The sequence below is a fragment of the Paroedura picta genome, chromosome 2 (assembly GCF_049243985.1).
Source record: "Paroedura picta isolate Pp20150507F chromosome 2, Ppicta_v3.0, whole genome shotgun sequence".
In the NCBI taxonomy this organism is placed as follows: Eukaryota; Metazoa; Chordata; class Lepidosauria; order Squamata; family Gekkonidae; genus Paroedura; species Paroedura picta.
This window is the reverse complement of record NC_135370.1, coordinates 95,723,860-95,739,641: the sequence shown is the minus strand read 5'-3', so window position 1 is coordinate 95,739,641 and position 15,782 is coordinate 95,723,860. Positions and strand designations below refer to the sequence as shown.

The window sequence follows — 15,782 nt, the reverse complement described above, 5'->3', positions numbered from 1 at the left end:
ATGGAGTCTGCTACTCTCTTTGGCCCAGATTTGCAATGAAAAATCCATATAATGAGAATGAGGCAGTGATGAAAGTCTCCTGGAGATCACCTTCAATAGCTTGTATAGCCCCATGGAAAACCTTCCACTGAAGGAACAATAATTAGAGAATTTGGAGCCCTTGTTATTATATTTCAAAGTCCACAATTCTCACCAAACAACAGAGCATAACTGATTTTGTTACATCTTTCATGCACAATACCCAGCAAGATAAATCCTTAAACATGACTCATGTCTTTTCAACATGAGGTTTATATTGGCTTGCTTTCATGGGAAGAAAATACTTGGTAGAAGGACGAAGAAGTTAAGCGTTATTCTTTACATTGTAACCATAGTTAAGACAAGTTTTGTACAAGGAGGATTGTTGATAATTGGCTGATGTGATGTGGAAACTATGCACTTCCTTATTGCTTTATGCCCCCTACTCCAGCTTTATCATCCAAACCTTACTTGTGTTCTGCAGTTTGTCACATAGCTCTTTGTCTTCACAATCAAGTCAGCATGCAAATTAGATTGTGACTGTTTTGGTTTTCCGTGCATTTTTAGGTTTTGCTCAAAGCCATTTTTTGGAAACTACAAGGAAGATAAAATTTTCATCATAGAATTAAAAAAAAAACTGCTTAAAAGAATTCCATACACATTACCAAATCTCTCCAAGGAAGGTTGTATCAATTTCACTTTCTTAGTACTTTATCCTCTGAATTTTCCAGACACTTGTCTTGCCTTGTCCATATCCAGGACATAGTGATGGTTAGAGATGGGCACGGACTGTAAAACAGATGTAAAAAATGCACAAAATGGGGATGCTCAGCATTTGCAATTCAGCATTTTCAAAGCCATGCCACCCCACAAGAGCACGAGTCCATATGGGTCTTTTGGGGTTTGGCAGGCTTGGTGGTTTAGGGGGGGGGAATTTATTTTTTCATGCATGTGTCTCATGGACCACAAAAGGTGAAATGTCATGAGGAGGGCTTGGAAGTGTTCTTTGGTGGCCATTATAAAATCAGTCTCTCCCAGTAGTACTTGGCAAGTATCCATGGCAACCAATAGGATGCCTCCCATCCTTGCCTATGTAGCAAGCTATATATGTTTCCAGCGTTCACATGTGAATGCATTGCATTCTTTGCTCTAGTGTGGAGTGGGTGGCATGTGGAAGAGCTATAGAATAAATGGAGGCTAGAAAAAGACAACCTTGTTGGGATGTCTGCGTTCCCCATACCTCTCTACACAGCTATCCCTCCAGTCAGACAGCTTCGAGTTATGGAGAGCAATGTGTTGTTAAACTTTCTCTACTAGTGACCACAAAGCCCATCACAGAGTCAGTCGCCAAGATACTTTTCCCAAAGCATCCCCAAACACAACTATCTCTCTCCAAGTGTCCTCAGAAATAAATCTAAAGTTTCTATCTCTCTTCAAACTTCCCTAAAAATAAGTATACATTTTCTGTCATAGATACACATGTCATCATCTGCCTGTTCTTTAAAACTGGGAAGCATCGGCTATGTGGCTCACACGTGACCCCACATAGTAAGGGAAGTTTTTGGTCAGGAGAGAACTGTGAAGGCCACATGGTCTTCTCCTTCCCTTGATCTTCTGCTGCACTGTTATCCTTTCTTGGCCAAAGTACCCAGTGACCACAAAGTCTTTCACCAAGATTCCCACTAAGCCCCTCTCTCTCCAGGCATCCCAAAACTCATGTCCCCAATTTCAATCTTTTTCCAAGCATCCCCAAATATATATCTATCTATCCTGGACTCTACAAAGCCCATCTGTCTCCCAGTGAACTCACCCAGAAGTCCATTATGCTTGTCAATCAATCAATCAATCAATCAATCAATCAATCAATCAATCAATCAATCAATATTTATTTACGGTCATTCAGACCAAAATTAAAATACAAGCAATTAAAAACGAAGACAGTTTAAAAAGAGAAAAAACAGTATGCCTGTCTATCTTCCAACATACCCACCCAGAACCTTCTAAAGGTGTGACATAGAGAGGTGTGTTAGTAACCACCTCCCTCTCAAGGTATGACATGGGGAGGTGGGTCAGTGACCACCTGCCAGGGGCAAAGGAGAGAGAGGTGGCCCACACCCAGATACCACTGCATGATGAACCCAACAAACCAAACTGGTCCTTGAGCACAATAGGGTTTGTAGAAGTTTGGGGTTCATGACAATGTCTGGCCCATGAACCCCAGTGAGCCTCCATTTTTCTGGTTCCCTCTCATCTCTAATGATGTTGCTTACTGCTTCTCCTCTCTCTGAATGAAATGCCACTCTTCCATGTTCACTCCCTTTCTAAACTCTTAACTGCTTTAGAAACAGACAGGGGAAGGGAGAGAAGTATGAGCATATTTCAGATGAATCCTGCACAATTTGTGAGTGACTCAGTATAATGCAAACTCAGTGTCTGTCTAGGGCCCATTATGCACGGCCGCCGAAACAGCGATTTCGGGTCACATGGAAAACGCGGAGGGGGAAGACGCGACGCATACCGGTTATACACGGGGCGGGGCGCGACGGCGGCAAAACCCAGAGTAACCGATTATGCACGCGCCGATCCGGGCGCCGCTTCTGGTTGCGCCCCGCTCACCCGGAAGCTGCGCTTTCTTCCGCGTTTCACTGACGCGGCTTTTTCGGCGGCATGCACCGAAGCTGCAGCCGGTTGCAGCCGGCTCCGTGCGTTATCCGTGATTTTAGTCGCCGCCATTCCACCCCGAATGTGCGCTAAAACCCCCGTGCATAATGGGTCTCGGAGAAATTTTATTGCAACAGAGCTTAGAACATGAAGTAGCAACACCTTGTGGGATGCAGTGTGGACTTTACCAGGTGCTTATGTTATGCCCTGGGATATATTACATGAAAAACAGTTGCTTAAACATTTGTGTTGTGAAATAGCTTTTGTTTGGCTTTAAGTCACCTTCCTAGGCTGTTCATTTCCTGTGTCCGAAACATGATCCTTTAAATGTTCCTCAGCATCTGAGTTTCCTGTAAATGCTGCCCAGTCATCTTCTTCTGTGGTTTACTACTAATCTGTGCATTCAGGGTTTTTTGCCTTTGAATATAGCCATTGTCCCTGAATGCATGTGCTAGCATATTTTGCAACTTGGGGATTTTTCTCACGGTCAGCATTTTTTCAGCTGGCATCTTTTAGAATGGGTGGCAACAATGAGTCATGCTCTTACTTTGATATTTTCAAGGAAAAATAATCTAACTTTCTCTTCATGCAAGACCATTGTCTGTCAGTGAGCTGAAAAATACCTCACAGAGAAAAGGTCTGCCCAGTGGAGGACACCTCTGCCATGGATGAAACAGTAACAAGGTTTAGGAGCCAAGGCTAGATGCCCCATGAAATCAGAATTAAATGTTATATATACAATACTATTGCCCAAGTTCAAGCTGTACATGCTAATTTCAGAGATTCAGTTGCATTAGCTATCTTCATGTCATGTTACCATGATATAATTCATGTTTAGTAGGGTATGATGGGGATTCCTCACCTTACAATCTATTACTAAAAATGTTAACAGAAAGTTAACTAAGAGTGTTCTGCTAATATCTGAAAGTACATGATGCGTTGGTCTTGCTTCTGCTGATCACATCTGGATCTGCGTAGTATCTGGAAGGGAGGCTGCTGGACACTTTCTTATACCCCCTTTGGCCCAATGAAAGAAAAAAGAAGATACAAATGTAATAAATAAATACTGCTGCTGTTGAGATGGGCTTTACATCTGGAATTGCATTCAGGAATGTGTTGCTGCGTAAAACTTCAGCATTTTGTGCTTTGTATTTTCCTGTGACTGATAGGCCATTGAGCCCCTAGTGAACTGACTCAAAAACCACTTGTTTCGAGTTCAAAATGTACTTCTAGTGGGGAAAGAAGGGAAGTTGTTCTTAACACCCATAGATCACGATTTTACATCCAATCACTTAGCACACTTCCAGAAAGTCTTTAGTGGTTTTTGGAACTGCAGTTAGTTAAGGATGATCTGCTGAGATGGTTCATCTTTCACTCTGGGCTCAGAAACCCTGAACTTTGGTGGCTGCCCATTCAATAATAACCAGGGCTGACCCTGTTTAAGCTTCTGAGAACTGACGAGATCAAGGTAGCCAGGGCTATCCAGGTCATGGTAGATTCATCCTATAATAACCAAATTGAAGAGGTAAGCAAAGTTTCAATCCTCTTTATTGTTATCTCAGATGTCTCCAGTTTGAGTGATATGTACACAGTGATCAGTAGGTAAGAAAAGCAAGAGGACTCTGCCATTGGCATGGTAACCTATAGTTTTGTGGCATAATTAATGGAGCAAATCATAAAAAGAAATGTTGCAGCCAATCTGTACAATCTAATATCTCTCCCTGTTCTTTCTACATTTGGTTTAGAGACCAACAACATGGAAAGCTTCTCTGTAGACATACTGAAAGGTTAAGTGCCTTGGATTTATACTAAGCCACTTGCAAAGCTGCTCAGGCCTGATTATTTGAATCTTGCTAATCCCGCTCCTTGTTATACTAAAGCCAAAGAAGATCGTCCTGGGTGTGTAACTTCCTTTGACTACCAGCTACTTCCTAACTGTCTCCCACTGACCAAGTCTCCTAGAAGCCCAGCAAATGAAAGTAGAGGAGTGGCCAAAAGCAAGTGTGGGAACAGCACATAAGAGAGGACTTTAGTGCTGATTGACATCATAGCTTTGCCTTCAGAAGGAGGAGGACAAAGTTACAAAAGGGCATTCTATAGAAAGCAAACATTCTGCTTTGAATGCTCCAGGAATGTTTGTGTTCCTCCTTTGCGCATTCTGTTTACTGAGTTGAGCAGTTACACCTCTAGAATTCCACAGTCGCTAAAAGAGAGCTTAAAATTATGCCTGAGAGCCTGATGCATGGCCCACATTTCCTTGTCTTCAAAGACATCATTGTCTTTATTCAGCAAGATAAAAGTCCATGTCAATACATCACATGGTGGATATCAGTAGTAGAAGGAAGCTGTTTCATAAAGTGCCAGCATTAATCCTGAGAAAGCAAAGCTGTGAAAGTCATGGCTAAAGTCAGTTGCCCTGTGCCCTCTGTATTGCTGAATCCATTTCAGGGAACAGATATATCCATGCTTGGGCCTTCTGTTCTGTTAGCCAACAGAGAATATAAGTTGGTCCTGCATGCACATCAGAGGTCCTGCACCCAAAAGGATTTGCAGAAAAGCATGGAAATTTATTTGTTTCCATGCCTGAAATTGATTGTTCACCTTAAAAGACTTATTTTTCTGCTTTTCCCTGAAAAATGGGACCCAAAGCTGTTTCCAAAAACAGCTGTTTCCATAGCACAACAAATCATAATTTTAAAAGTGAGTCACGCAACCTAATAATGTCAATGAATACCCACAAAAGAACTGAATAAAAAACAGACTGATGCATCTGCCCTAATCACCCCCAAAGGCTCCCTTGCACAGCTTGATCTTGTGGGCCTAGTAAATGGGCAGTTTCCTCCCACTTTCAGGAAGGCCATTTGGCAAAACGAGACAGCTATGGAGAATATCCTGTTCCATCTGCAAAAGTGCATGGCAAGGGATACCCTTTAGAATAAAAGAAGGAAATTCCCTGAGCTGGAGGTAGCCACCGTCTTTTTTTGTGTGTCCCTCTTGTTTTGACTTAATGCGCTGGTAATATGCTTAAAACAGCATACTCTGCACAGCTCTAAGAGATCCTATAGGGGCTATACAAAGGGAGAAAATGGTGTGTCAGGAAGTGTTGGGAATCTGTTATACAGCAATGTCTTAAGATAGTGCTTTCAGATTGACTCAGAGAATAATTACTATTAGCAGAACTCCCAGGAAGTGCAATCAATGAATCTGTAATTCTTTTCAGCTGTGTCTAGAGTCAATAAGTGGAGCATAGGGAGGAGGCCAACAACAGAAAGCTACACGTTTCATTTCAGAGTCTGTGCATATGCAGCAGTACTCTGAATTTTCCATCTTGTAGAGGCAGCACTATGCTCACACTGGTATGTTTCTTCGGTTGACTGTACATTGGCCAAAGGCAGAGCGTGTCACCACTGGCCTGCTCTCCACCCCAGGGCCTTCTCTCTATCTCATATATTTTTAAAAAATATTGCTGTACCACCTATCCACCCAACTCAAGGTCCCCAAGGTGAACAGAGATAGGTGAGCTAATAAGAGTTAGCCAGGGAACACCAAAAAATAAGAAAAAAGTCTTCACTGGTAAATAACACTAATGAAGGGAGATAGATAAATTTCCTTGGGGCTCCAAAGTTTCAGTGTCTTGACCAAGAAGACCCTTTCTTGGGTTGCTTCCTGTCTTGTGTATGATGGGAGGGGGCAACTGAAGCAGGGTATCTGAAGATAACCATAGTGGTCATGTAAATTCATGTGGGTGTTGCCAGTCCTTAATGTAATACTGTCTCTAAGCTGTATAAGGCTAATTTAAAGGTCAACAGCTTGAATTGGACCATAATTGGTAGAACAAGATAGTGGTAACATAGTCCCTGTGACCCATTTCAGCCAGTATTCCAGCTGCAGTATTGTGTACCATCTTTCCTTCCAAAGAGTCTTCAAGGGCATTGCTATGGAAAATGCATTGCAGTAGTGTAACCTGGATGTTAACAGGATATTCACCACAGTGTCAAGATCTTTTTTGGTAGAAAGAGCTAAAGTTGGTGAAAGGCAGCCATGGCCACGGCTGCCCCAAGTTTATCCAAGAGGAGTCCCAGGTCCAAACTGATCCTTTAGGCAGCATGCAGCCGCATTCAGTTTTTGGGTTAAGCCTTCATACCATTGCACTGCCGTATTGTCAAGATTAAGTTTCAGTTTGTTAGTCCTCATCCATCCCAAAACTACCTCTGAGAACCTATGCATAGTTTCCACACCTTCCCTGGGATCTACTGGAAGTCTGAGAGAACTGAGTGTCATCTGTATATTGGTGGCAGCTCAACCGAAATCTCCAGACATCCAAGCCAAACTTCTCCCAGCAGATTCATGTAGATGTGAATCTCTGCAGGATCTCAGAGACCAAGAAGCTGACCAGCAGTCCCCCAGCTCCATACCCTGACGCTTATGTTCAAGGGAGGACTGAAAGCATTGCACAGTAGCGCCTCCCACTCCCAACCCTGAAAGGCAGTCCAAAGGGACACAATGATTGATGGTATGCAAAGCCAGTGAGAGGTCCAGGAAAAGTCATAGGGTCACACTCTCACATCCATCTCCATGTGCAGGTCATCTACCAGGGCAACTCTGTACATCTAGATACCATCTCATGTGAGGTCTTTCAGAATCTTTAATAAGCAAAAAGGGATCAAAATGCCTCTGAAAAGAAGTTTGATGCCATCTATGGTCTCAGAAAGGCCTTGCAACATCAGCAAATTAATCTCTTATTTTTTGTCATAAGCTGCAGCTTTTGTGCGATAAGTTGCAGTTGGTTTATGATGCCCCCTTGGAGTTTTGAAAGAAAGAGATGAGCAGAGGTGGGTGACCCTTGCTTGCTGCTGCATAGTGATCCTATACTTTTTAGTCTTCTATCCAAGTACTAACCAGAGCCAACCTTGTTTAGCTAGCAAAATCTGATAAAATGGGGCTAGTCTAGACTATCCAGGTGAGGGTCAATTCATCATTAGCCCTGGATTTTCATAAAAGCTTTACAGTGCGTATTTTTATAAAAGCTTTACATTAAGTGACACACAGAATTTACACTACCTGTGGAATCCCCACTATTTGCAGTTGTTAACAAATCATTTATAATCCATTTCAGCTGATGTGGTGTTTAGTATCAGTGAGTGGAAGATGGGGATCATCATAGGAGACTGTGCCTCCAACCACCACATATTTGAGTTGAGTTGTACCCTGAATTCAGTCAGACAGAGGGCTCTCACCTGATCTTCAAATGAACAGGAGTAAGGCTAGGGCAGAACCTGCTGCCAAGTCATGCTCCCCCTGATGCCTGCTCTTTTTACACATTATGTTCTCTGTAAAGGGCTCGTGTTTGGTTGATTCCTAACAATGTTAGGACTAAAATTTGGCTTGCATAATGAAGGCTTGACTCTGAAGATGAACTTAGCTTAATCATACTGATCAAGGTAAAAATCTAGTCATCTGAATTAGAGAACAGGGTGGGGGGAGCTCTCTCAAGTATCCCAGGTGAAAGTGGCAACTTTCACTTTTCTTTCTTGTCCTGAAAGCCTCAACCTCCCAGCAGTAGCTGTAATGTGAAGGGGATTTTTTTTAATGGTATTGTGTCAGCAGGGAATTTCCCAAGACTGATGCGGAAGCATTGCCATGGAAGCATTTCTGGACATATGGAAGATTTCATCTTAAAGTGATCTACAAATGTAATTATTCTTCAAACTAGCAAGAAAGCCCATTGCAGGCAGGAATGCAATGGGTGCTAGGACCCAGGGGACACCGGGAAGTGCAGATCTCTCTCTCTCTCTCTCTCTCTCTCTCTCTCTCTCTCTCTCTCTCTCTCTCTCATAGAATCATAGAATAATAGAGGGACCTCATGGGTCATCTAGTCCAACCCCGTGCACTATGCAGGACACTCACAACCCTATCGCTCATCCACTGTAACCTGTCATCCTCTTAAGCCTTCACGGAATCAGCCTTTCCGTCAGATGGCTATCCAGTCTCTGTTTAAAAATTTCCAAAGATGGAGAACCCACCACCTCCCGAGGAAGTCTGTTGAGAAACCACTCTAACTGTCAGGAACTTCTTCCAGATGTTGAGATGGAATTTCTTTTGAATTAATTTCATCCCATTGGTTCTGGTCTGTCCCTCTGGGGCACGAGGGAACAACTCTGCTCCATCCTCTATATGGCAGCCTTTTAAATACTTGAAGATGGTTATCAAATCCCTTCTCAGTCGTCTCCTCCCCAGGCTAAACAGACCAAGCTCCCCCAACCTTTCTTCATATGTCTTGGTCTCCAAATCCCTCACCATCTTTGTTGCCCTCCTCACCATCTTTGTTGCCCTACTCTGGACATGCTCCAGTTTGTCTACATCCCTCTTCCACTGGGGTGCCCAAAACTCAACACAGTACTCCAAGTGAGGCTGAACCAGAGCAGAATAAAGGTTCAGCCTCACTGTGTTCAGTACTCTCGCTACGTGTCTCTGTGTGTCTTGCAGCAGGAGGGACTGAAGGAAATCAGGGCTGGTTTGTAGGAAGGAAGGATGGGTGGTGTGCAGTTTGGGGCAGCTTTCTCTGTCTGTCTCTCCCTCCGTCGCAACAGCGGCAGGTCTCTCTGTGTCTCTGTCAGCAGCTTGAGGCAGCTCTCTCTGTATCTCTCTCAGCCTCTCTCGCAGCAGGATCGATAGGAGGGAATGAGAGCTCATGTTTGGTCTAGCAGGGCTGTGTGTCTCTCTCTGGCGCATTTGAAAGGAATGTGGCTAGCGTCCAGGGAGGGAGCAAGGGAGGGGGGAGCTGTAGGGGTAGGGGCAATCAGGGTGCAGCCAGCAACACTGGCTGCACCCTGATTGGCCCTATTCCAACTCAGACAGCCGGACACGTTCCACCCCCCAGGCTATTTCACAAATATAAAGAGGAACCATGGATAAGGATGGAAGGGCTCAAGACAAACTGAAAAGAAATCACACTGGGGTGAGGTCAAAGGCAGGAGAAGGAGCTTTGGTTTTCTCGTTTGCAGACTGTTGTGTGGTTCGAGGACGGAGTGTTATTCCAATGTTTATGAATTATATGAAAAATACAGTTGGGGTATAAAAAACAGAGAAGCAAACCAGTGGATGGGGAAATACAGATTGGTGTCTAAAAGCCCTGACAGCAGGATCACTACTTTTTCCGGTGCTTTTAACAACAGCATGGCAGGCAGAAAGTCAACTTCCCCACCAGCTGCCACCTTCAAGCCGGGAGAAGCTGCCTCCCTGAATTCCTGCCTGTCAGGCAGCAGTTGATGGCGTGGACAGTTCTGCCAGAAAAGCAAAACAAAAACAAAATGGCAGCACCCAAACATTAGAGTTGATTCCACTTGATGCACCATGCACTGAATGACTACTGCATAGTTGTCCCACTTCTGGAATGCATGTATCTTAGTGAAGTGTGTCTGAAGCTTCCTGTCCTTTTTATGGTGACATGAAAAGCAGTCTGTAGTCTCTGAGTTTGATTGTGAAACAAGCAGAAAGTTTTTTGCTTTCGGAAGAATGTAAGCTAATATTGTCTCTTGCCTCCTCAGCACTCTGTCAAGCTGCTCCCATGCTGTGGTGGCTCTGCTGTACCCCTTCTCCTGGCAGCATACCTTCATTCCTGTCCTCCCCTCTTCCATGATTGACATTGTCTGCTGTCCTACTCCATTTCTGGTTGGACTGCTGTCTAGTTCACTGCCCAAGCTAAAGGAGCTACCTGTAGAAGAGGTAAGAATAAATAAACAGCTGGATGAACCACTGGTTCAATCTGGATAGCATTCATAGTGGGGGGGACCTCCTGGGTCATCTAGTCTAGTGATCCCCAACCTGTGGGCCGCGGACCACATGTGGTCCTTCGACTAACTAGAGGTGGGCCCCGAAGGATGCCTTCTCCCCCCCAGCCCTTTACACACCTCATTGTTGTGGTTTGTCTGTATCTTATTTTGAAGGTATGTTTAAACATTACCATAGCGATCAGAGAGTGTTAGGGCAGTGGTTGAGAGTAGAGGAGTAAACTACCCCCCCCACTGGGCCTCAGTAAAAGGCATTGAGTGGTCCCCGGTGATAAAAAGGTTGGGGACCACTGATCTAGTCCAACTCCCTGCACACTGCAGGATGTTCACAACCCTACAGCTCATCCACTGTAATCTGCCACCTCCTTGAATCTTCACAGAATCAGCCTCTCTGTCAGATGGCTACCTAGCCTCTGTTTAAAATTTCCAAAGATGAAGAACCCACCACCATCCAAGGAAGCCTGTTTCACAAGAAAGAGCCATGGATCTTTTCCTTAAATCTGTTATTTCCATCATACAAACTAAAAATAATGCCAGTGCCTTTTTTTTTTGTACTGGAACGATTCCCCATTTTGAAACTAGAATGGAAGCAATGCTTACCTTAGCACAAGAGCACAGATAAAAATAAAGGCCTAAAATGTGCCTTAAACAAGCCCTATTTTCTTCTGATTCGTCTTAACTGCAAATGTGATCTCCTTAAGATATTTACAATTGCTTCATTTTTCCCGTCTGCAATGCTTACACATTTGGCTACAACAGAATATGGATCAAGGTGATATAACTCTTGATATTAAAAAATAAATATACGTTTTCCAACTGCATTTTTGTTTTGACAAAACATAGAATCATATCATAGAGTTGGAAGGGGCCTCATGGGTCATCTAGTCCAACCCACAGCACTATGCAGGGCATTCACAATCCTATCGCTCATCCACTGTAACCTGTCACCCCCTTAAGCCTTGACAGAATCAACCTCTCTGTCAGATGGCTATCCAGCCTAAAATTTAAAAAAAACAGCTATTTCTTCAGAAATTTACAGTTTGTATCTTGATAAAGGCTTAAACTAGATATCAGAAATCTTACCCAACTTGTGTTCCCAGCAGCCACACTGGAGTGGTGGGGAACTTCCTGTTAAAGAGCTGCAGAGACAAATTCTGCTTAGGACTGCAGCATGGGGAAAAGAGGGATTCGCAATTCACCAGATTGGCAATACTTGTGAGTCGATTTTCAACCTTCTTGTGCAGTTGCCCCCCCCCCTCTCCCTGAGCACTGGGAAGAGGCACTGCATCAATTGCCTGGACTACCTAGTAGTCTCCTGCTAGTATTGCTAGAGCTCCATGGGACCCAGCTACTGGCAAACAGCTCCTGTGCTGCCTTAACTTACTATCTCAGCACTGTAATTTGGAGACCGGGACCACTGTTTATACTAATAGCAAGTGACAGTGTGCTCCAGCAGTGCCTTATTCCTGGGGTCATTTACAGAACACAACATTCTCTCTGGAACTAAGGCCTGCCCCATCAGAGATAACAATCCTTCCATTGTTTACATGAAAAATTTCTCAAGTACATGAGTGGCACTATCGCTGTTTCAATAAGCCAAGGAACAAATTGCACCTCTCCTTCTGCAACATGATTCTCACGCCTTGAAGCAAATCCTGTTGAACTGGGACTTACTCCTGGGTGTGCATACTTTGGAATTGGGATTACACTCGAAAGTTACTCGGTGCTTTAAGACACACAATCCTGTTTATTTAGAAGTAAGTGTGGAGGACATCCCACGCAACACAGGATTTCATTCATGCTTTGTGTATTATAACCACATTCTACACATTTTGAAGCCACTGGGTAACATTAAAGCAAGCAAAAGTCCATTTAGCTGTGTCCTCTGCATAAAGGCAGATATGTCTCTCAGCACCAAAATAAAACTTTTCTCTGTTATTTCTTTTTAGGCTTTGATGGTGAATCTTGGATCTGATCGGTTCATAAGACAGGTAACGGGTTTCTCCCTCCCCTCTCCAAACTCATTATAAATTAAGAAGATGCAGGGCTCACTAAGAGTTTCTGCTTGAAGTTGTATCATACATTATTAATTTTAACAACAAATTAAAAACTCATACATAAACAGCACACAGAAGTCCAGGATAGTGATATCAGGCAAATTCACAATTTTTCAAAGTTCTGCTTGTAAAATGTCTTGCCAGCACACCAGAGATGGCTGTCCCAAGCAGCCCAAAGGGAATGGCGGGAACATGCCTCCTCTCATGACTGACACCTTCAGTCTGCAGACTACAGAGGAAGTTGTGTTGCCTGTAACCCACAGGGTTGTTGTGCTGTGACTAATGCTGCTATCTATGCAGCACTAAGGCGCTTGAGAAATCTCCCCCCCCCCCAGCCCAGAATGTCACCACACATGCAAAATTTAGCCCCTTGAGAAAGGATTATGGGGCAGGGGGAGGGGTTGCTTTATAAAAGGTATTTTCCCTGGATCTCCAATCCTGGAATACTGATCTTGCATTAATATTCACCCCACTTTAGCCCTTCACAGAGCCACCCCTCAAGAATACCCACCTCACCAGACATTGTGTGAAGGAAGCAACATGAATAGTCCTTCCATCCTCCCTGAGCTTAGAAATTACATTGGGAATAGAGGGGCCTGCACTGATAGAGAGGGTTAAAATAAAACCCCTGGAAAGACTGGGCAGTAGGATTTCTCCCTACATCATCTTTGAATTGGCTGTTGTGATTGTCACCCTCTGAGACATAGAAAGAGTAACTCTTGTTCCTTACATGCAGCTGGAGAAAAAGCAAATTGTGGTTAATGTTCCTCAAAAACATGTTTATTCCTTTGTCTTTCTAGAACAAATTCTGTTCTCACTAGTACTTTAAAATTACATTCAGCCGTATGAAACTTTGAAATTTCACACACACACACCCCCCTTTAAATATCTTTCCAAATATATTTGAAAAATTCTAAAGACTGATTTTTTTTTTTACTGGAAATAAGCACATAAGAGAGAATGAAATCTTAGCGTGATTATTTTTATCCTTTCAGATGGATGATGAAGATACACTTTTGCCTAGGAAATTGCAAGCTGCTCTGGAGCAGGCTCTAGAGAGGAAGGATGATTTAATAAACCAGGATTCAGACAGTGAATCGGATGAGGGTAAGGGGACCAAGGGACAAGGACCTGGTCGCAGCAAAGTCCTTTGAGGACAAGGGAGTAACATGTCTTTGGAAGCCAACGAGGGAAACAAAAACACTACATGCAAACTGATCCGTGCACTGCAAAACGTGTGTTTTTCAACACTAAGAATATATTTAATAGCATGGGAGTATTTGACATGGTACACATTATTTTACAAAACTGTCACACTACAAATCATGTAGTGTTGACAGTGAGGACTGAATGTTGTGCTCTTCCCGAAGGAAGAAAAACAGGACCCGTCAACACTTTATAGGAGTTTGCTGTGTTGGCCTGAAGCTTTGAACTGTCCATCTGAAAACAAGATATATCTTTCCAGCTTTATATTTTAACAAGCTCTAGAGTCTTTACATGTTTGTAAAAGCAGTGGAAGCATTGTACAGTTTTACAAAACCTAGCTTGCCCTTATGATTTGTCTTGTGAATGTCAGTAACACTGTGCTCATTGTATTCCGTAGCATTAAGAGCCTAACTATATGTTATATTTTCCCTGGTGACATTTTTCAAAGCTTGAGAGACATATTCTGGAATCCTGAACTTCCTAGGCATATGTGGGCCTGATTTGAGTTGGGACTGTAGCATGTAAGGGAAGTAAGCTTAGGCCATCCTTTCCATATGTTGAGAGCAATCCTAAGCAAGTCTATCTGGAAGTAAGTCCCATTCTATTCAATGGTGTTTATTTCCAGGCAAACACTTGTAGGCTTGCTGCTGTCCTTACTGACGTTCCTCACCCATCAGCAGAGCAGGTTTTACTGAAAGACAGTGACTGGCTCAAGGTCAGCCAGTGAGCTTCATGACAAACAGGATTCTGAATCTAGGTCTCCCTAGTCTTAGACCAAAGCTACCCACCAGTTCTCTAAAATATGTCATTCAACAGCTCTGTGGTAAACCAGCAGAAATCCAAAATCCACACAGCTGAGAAGTCAGGGCATATGTTTTGCATAAATAAATAATCCAGTTCATTATTTTGCATCTTCAGATGAGACCTTGGGTAGCAGGTGCTAGAACAGATTTTGGCCTCGGACACTGAAGAGAAAATGAAAGAGTTTAACATTTTGGGCTTGGTGAAATCAGTATAAGGCAAAAAAGAAAAGTATTGCTGATACAGAGCAACAACATGGGACTACAGTTCCTGGAATTTATTGACTATGCAGATTCTAGTATATATCCATATTTTTTCTCATTCCCCCCCCAGAGTGCAACACCCTGAATGGATTGGTCTCGGAGGTTTTTATCCGTTTTTTTGTGGAGACGGTTGGACACTATTCTCTTTTCCTAACTCAAAATGAAAAGGCTGAGCGAGTCTTCCAAAGGGAGGCTTTCCGTAAATCTGTTGCTTCGAAGAGCATCCGTCGTTTCCTGGAGGTCTTTATGGAATCACAGATGTTTGCTGGGTTTATCCAAGACAGAGAACTGAGAAAATGCAGGGCAAAAGGTATGATCTGTCCTGGCCTCTGCAGGGTACCATTTCATTACTTAACACATCTGGGTGCATTGTTAGTTGTGAAGGGCAGCATTTCATGATGGACCCACAACATTGCCTTGTGCAAGTCACACTTTTTTTTCAGGCACCCCCCGCCCCCCAATCTGCAATGTGAAGATGATGATACTGGCGTACAAGATTTAGGATGTACATACTCAGGATTATTTTTAAATGTTATTTGCTGTTTTTATGTGTCTGTAGTGAAGAACTTGACCTTTACAAAATGTGAACTCTGCTGGAAAAATGTAATTCCCGATTAAAGATACACAGGAAGGGATTCTGTTGCACATTATTCCATGCTGACCTGTGTTTCACAAAGGAAATCAGGTTCACTTTATTTAAAATGTTCAGTAGTTTCATTCCATGATAGTGCACAAAGCAATTGAATCAACGTACCGTCTGCAGAAAAGCTCCAGTTTTAGAGAGTCAGGACACCAGTATTTGGGAAATATGCGCTTGCCCAGTGAAAAAGCTGTTGGAGGACAGGCTGTTCATCGCTTCCTAATATCTGTTGGGGAACAGTGCTGTTGGACTTGGTGTGGTTGTAGGGAAGAACTCATGCCCTTAGGAACCATCAAGTTCTGGCTTCTTGAAACATTCTGTCTTGCACAGCAATGCCATCTGCTGG

The 15,782-nt window shown here is 43.3% G+C and overlaps 1 protein-coding gene across 4 annotated transcripts in view; it reads left to right on the top strand.

Annotated features, from left to right (window-relative positions):
• Positions 1–15,782, top strand: part of DENND2B (DENN domain containing 2B) — a 187,763-nt gene that overhangs the window by 166,223 nt on the left and 5,758 nt on the right. For all 4 annotated transcript variants that reach the window (XM_077321740.1, XM_077321742.1, XM_077321741.1 and 1 more), the window contains 4 exons: positions 10,227–10,404; positions 12,419–12,460; positions 13,522–13,633; positions 14,867–15,106. In XM_077321740.1, coding sequence (XP_077177855.1) covers positions 10,227–10,404; positions 12,419–12,460; positions 13,522–13,633; positions 14,867–15,106 — 572 coding nt within the window. The remainder of the gene's footprint in view (positions 1–10,226; positions 10,405–12,418; positions 12,461–13,521; positions 13,634–14,866; positions 15,107–15,782) is intronic.